The 4,893-nt window shown below is 40.8% G+C and overlaps 2 protein-coding genes across 2 annotated transcripts; both read right to left on the bottom strand.

Moving 5' to 3' along the window:
* Window positions 1-3,285: 3,285 nt before the first annotated feature.
* LOC115921387 (mu-type opioid receptor-like) lies at window positions 3,286-4,021 on the bottom strand (the record flags this gene model as incomplete). Its single annotated transcript, XM_030978833.1, has 1 exon — window positions 3,286-4,021. A coding segment is annotated over one exon (678 nt), but the record flags the coding sequence as incomplete, so codon positions are not given.
* On the bottom strand, window positions 4,015-4,444 carry LOC115921388 (allatostatin-A receptor-like; the record flags this gene model as incomplete). The annotated part of the gene is made up of 1 exon (XM_030978834.1): window positions 4,015-4,444. A coding segment is annotated over one exon (423 nt), but the record flags the coding sequence as incomplete, so codon positions are not given.
* Window positions 4,445-4,893: the final 449 nt, after the last annotated feature.

Below are 4,893 nucleotides of genomic sequence, written 5' to 3' on the forward strand. Positions count from 1 at the left end.
TTACCGATGGACATTCAACGTGATTCTTTCTTTGATCTAATGATAGTCGCCGCCTTCTGATTATGTGCATCTTAATGAGAACATTCAGCTGTTTTAACAATAACGACTGCGTAAGCATTTTCGGTCATTGACAAAGGAGCAGTTTCCCTCTCTTGGGTTTTGTTTGGATGGTGTGCTCTGTAAGAGTGTGTCTTAAATAAAAACATCCCCAATGGGGAGCAGCAAAGTTGAAAAGCAGACGTTTTTGGTGATATGAAATGTATTATTACTGATTCGCATACTTTCGCAAACCCCCATGTCCTTATAAAACAAGTAGAAGGCCATGATCTTTATAAGCCCTGTGCGTTGTAACTCTGGAATATGTGAATAGTTAAGGTATTACATTGAAGCTTAAACGTGCAGGGAGAAGGCGAGTTGTTAAACCTCGACAAGTCGCCATCTTGACTTAAACAGCTCGCTTTCTCACATTTTCGTCGGGGGTGGGAGGGGGGAGGTACTAGCTGACGGCGTGGTGCTTGTAATTTAGATAGGATATAAAAACTTAACAAATATAACACACCTCTACCCGAATATGAGCTGGAGGGGGCCTGAATAAATTGTGATTCAAATTCAACTTTTTTTTATTATAATCCGTCCATCCATGATTATTCTCATCCCTCTTAACAAAGGATAACGAAATCAAAGTTATAGAGTCAAAAATACAGTTCCCCAAAATATTACAGTACAATAATTATTGTCAAGTTACAGTTAACAAAAATATAGAAAGAATTACGTATCTACACGACAAGCATCGTCAGGAATATACATTGTTGAATATAAGAGAGGAGAATAAGGATATGGTAAATGATAAGGGGCAGCCGTTGCTCGAGTACTAACGGTGATTTGAAGTTCTCAGTGGGAGGGGCTGGGCGTTGCCGACCTTGTTCCTCGTCATTCTCATATCTCTTTCTATTACTTCCCTTATCATCCATCATGGTTTATTATTTCTCCATCTTGTCACTGTTTTCTCTCTCCTTTTGTTTTGTTCTTTTCTGTTGTCGATCTGCTAATTCTTTCCTCTTCATCTTTCATCTCTCTCACGTATATTTTATATCCCTTTTTATCTTTTCCATCCATTTTCTTTCCTTTTTCCCTCTTCCTTCGTTCTTGTTTTTATTTCTTCTTTCCTTTTCCTTTTTCTTTTCTTTCCTTTCTTCGTTTTCAATTCTTCTTCCTTTTCCTTTCTTTTTTTGAAGATAGATGTGACACATTTGCGGTATTAAAAAAAAAGTAGAGCCGGGGGTCACCCCCCCCCCCCTCCTTTAGCGATGCCCCTGGTTGCTGCATTAACCCTTTGCCCTTTTTGCGCTTGAAGGAAAAGACAACATAACCAAATCTATGACCGCATAGAATGCAATTGAATGCTCAAGTCAGAATGGTTACAACGGGGAAATCCATCATAATTGTGCTGGGGGGAGGGTGCGTGTGAGCAATCATACAAGATCATCAAATAATTTTCTTTTTTCATACTCGTTATGCATTATCGCTCAATTAATGACATAATTGACTTTTTCAGAATGTTTTGAATATTTACAATATTAAAAATACAGTGGAATCAACTGAATACCTTGTTAATTACTATAATCATTTTTTTAAATTATGAAACAATATGTCTTTTATGTATATTCTGTTATCTGTATTATATTTGTGAAATATATGTTAAATGTGAAACCAATAAACTCAACTCAACTCAACTCAACTAGTACAATACTCAGAATACAGTGAATTGGCCTTTATTTACCACTTTTTTCAAAGAATATTTTGTATAATTTACTATATTCAAAATACCGTAATTTACAATATTCAAAATACAGTGAACTTATTTATTTATTGAAATGGGCTAGTGGCTTAGTACACACGCCCCCCCCCCCCCCCTCATGAACGACGAAGAAAAAAAGGAAAGAGATAAGAAAACAGAACCTAGACAAAATGGGAGAGAGGAAAAGAAAGGAACGTACGGAACGGACAGGAAAAGTAGATGATATGACCCCCTCAAACACCGTCCCTTGATGTCAATCGTGTGTATGTGTGTGTATATATAGGCCTATTGGGTTTTTACAGACGTGTATCAATCAGATATGATTATTTACGTCTGGGGACCGACCTTTAAACCTCACCATCCGAAAGACGTGACTCAGTTTCGAACTTGCGTCCTCGGACCTGCGTCCCCACTGATGCCCTTGCCTTTTAACTAAAGCCTACCGCACTCTTCCTGCCATTAGATTTAATCGAAGAAATTACAATTGTATTCGACTTAGTAATCTAAACAAACATCATGTTCCCGATGTATACAGGTTCCAAATGATGATAAAACTGCTAAAAACTGGACTTTTAGTTTTAAATCATTAGATTAATTACCAAGAATGTATAAATTATTTTGAATGATCATAATTATTAAATGCGGATCGTAGTTGGATCATGATGGCGTGTAAGTGGCTTAACAAGACTCGCGCTACGTTCCTGGTTAAGCCTATGTATAATATTCTCAATACGTTGAAATTAATTTTTGCAAAACTCAGAATACGATAAAGATACAATGTTCAGAATACAATACGATATAGTGATTTACAATTTAATACAAATACGGTGACGTCCTTTACGAAATTCAAAATACAGACTGTGAAGCTTTTTTTTCTACAGTATTCTAAATAAAGTTATGATTATTTTTGTTTTTGCAAGATTCAGGGTAGGCCTACCTTAAAGTTAGTGCCATGTTTTCACTGCTCAATAAATGCTGAATCGTGTGTATTTGGTAAATAACTTTATCGATGAAGTAAATCAAATTTACTTATAAACCTGGCTTATATGGGATAAGGGCACATTATTTTGTATTCAAGTTTTTTGGTAATGTTTTTGCGAAAGCCATTGGCGTCTCTTATCTGTTTATCAACTTTGCAGTTTATAACTTTTGAGAGCGAGTAAGAAATGACACAGAAATCGCTTTTTTTCGGGCCCTCGATTCCCGAATATGAGGTGGTGTTTGCCAGAATATTTTGCCATTTTCAAAATTCGGGGAGGGGGGCTGCCTCCTCCCCGTACGCCTATACCGATAAGATAACAGGTCGTCATATGACCAACTTTGCTGTCTATACTTTAAAATTCAAACAACAGACAGAAAGACAAAGGGGGGAGGGGGGAAATAGTTATGATTTTTTACGATCTCCGAAATTGCCGATCTGACTGAAGCACTTTGGCGTTTTTGACGTTTTTAAACAAAACCATGTGAACCCATCTTGACATGAAAATAACCTCTATAATGGTTGAGTCGAGATAGGCCTAGGGCGCTCTGGCAGTATCCACTTTTCTACCGGGATCTCTTTGCTGTTTCTTGAGGGGATGGTCGATATCCAAACAAAGAATTTCCTCTGGTGACAGCTCTCTTGAAGATATCCATGATGGCTTGACGGAACTGTGAGTGACGCAAGGTATAGATGATCGGATTGGCACAAGAGTTGAAGAAGCCGATGAGGGTAAGGGTCCGGTGATAGATACTGTATGGATACCAGGATGGGATCACTGAGAGGGTGTACAGCAAGAACGCAAACTGACTTGGTGTCCAACAGAACACGTAGACCAAGATGACGATCAGCATCAGCTGGATGACGCGGCTCCTGGCGGCAAGGTAGATATTGTCTTCGGTGGCTATCACGCGGGTCTTTGACCGGAACCAGGTGGCTTGTCGGTTCAGCTTCCTCACGATAAGAACCAGGGGGATCAACATGACAAGGGAGGGGAAGAACACTCGGTAGACGAACAGCGCGGTCCCGACAAGAATGGAAATGTAATCGGTTGAGAAGATCATGGTGCATCTACCCGCATAGGAGTTGACGATGAAGAAAGAAAACGTGGCCGTGATCAAGTAGTTGAGAACCCAGATGAGGAGTATGATAAACTTAACCCGCCGTCGATTGAGGATCATAGCGAAGTAGACTGGATGAACAATCGCAATGTATCTCTCGATGCTTATGGCGATAAGGAGGTACTAAGTTGAGACGCTCATGTTGGCCCACATTAGAACAGAAGATAGGTCTACCTTACAGTAGATCTGACCCTCCCACGTGTTTGGGACCTGTCGGGCCATGGGAAGGGGTATTACGAACAGAGACGTCAAGAGATCAGCTGCGGCTGGGTTTGCGATCAGGGTATCAGTGACTCGGTTGGCAGCACGGTGCTGATACAGAACAACGATGACGAGGGCATTACCGATGATGCCAAAGATGGCGACAAGCATCTGGAGGATCACCCAAGGTGTCAATGTGATTGAGGACCACACCCAACCTTCTTTAGTGGCAGATGTTCCGTTGCCTTCGACTGCATCAATTGCAGAAGATATAAACGAATTTTCTTCCTTGGGACAACCATCTTCATAGCTGGCGCACCAATAATGATTGAAGCGTTGGAGACGTCAAATATGGAATGGATGGATGGATGGATGGTTTCTTCTGAGACGCCCTCTGCGTCGGAGAGTGTCAACGCATCCGATGTTTCGGGTTGTATGCCTGATAGTGTGGATGGCTCAAAATGGGTTTCAGTACGTCCAGTCAGCGACTCCGCCAACAGTGGGAACGTACCCGTAGGTTGCGGAGGGGCCCTTGAAGATGCGTTCACATGGAGAGAACGGATGTTCCAGTTTTCGTCCAGTGCCAAGGCAGTCGTGACATCACCCGGGGAGGCACGCAAGGGGTTACCATCACCACCAGTGAGAAGATTAATTAGCCAGGAGTAAGTATAAAGCTGCAATCACCCGCATGGTATCATCTGAATTTTAGGCAATTAAAAACAAAATAGTTTGAACGAGTAATCGAAAGTCCGTTAGTATTGTGTGTGAAATACATCCCTTTGGCTGCATGGCAA

Source organism: Strongylocentrotus purpuratus, unplaced genomic scaffold (genome assembly GCF_000002235.5).
Source record: "Strongylocentrotus purpuratus isolate Spur 01 unplaced genomic scaffold, Spur_5.0 spur5_scaffold_1, whole genome shotgun sequence".
NCBI lineage: Eukaryota > Metazoa > Echinodermata > Echinoidea > Camarodonta > Strongylocentrotidae > Strongylocentrotus > Strongylocentrotus purpuratus.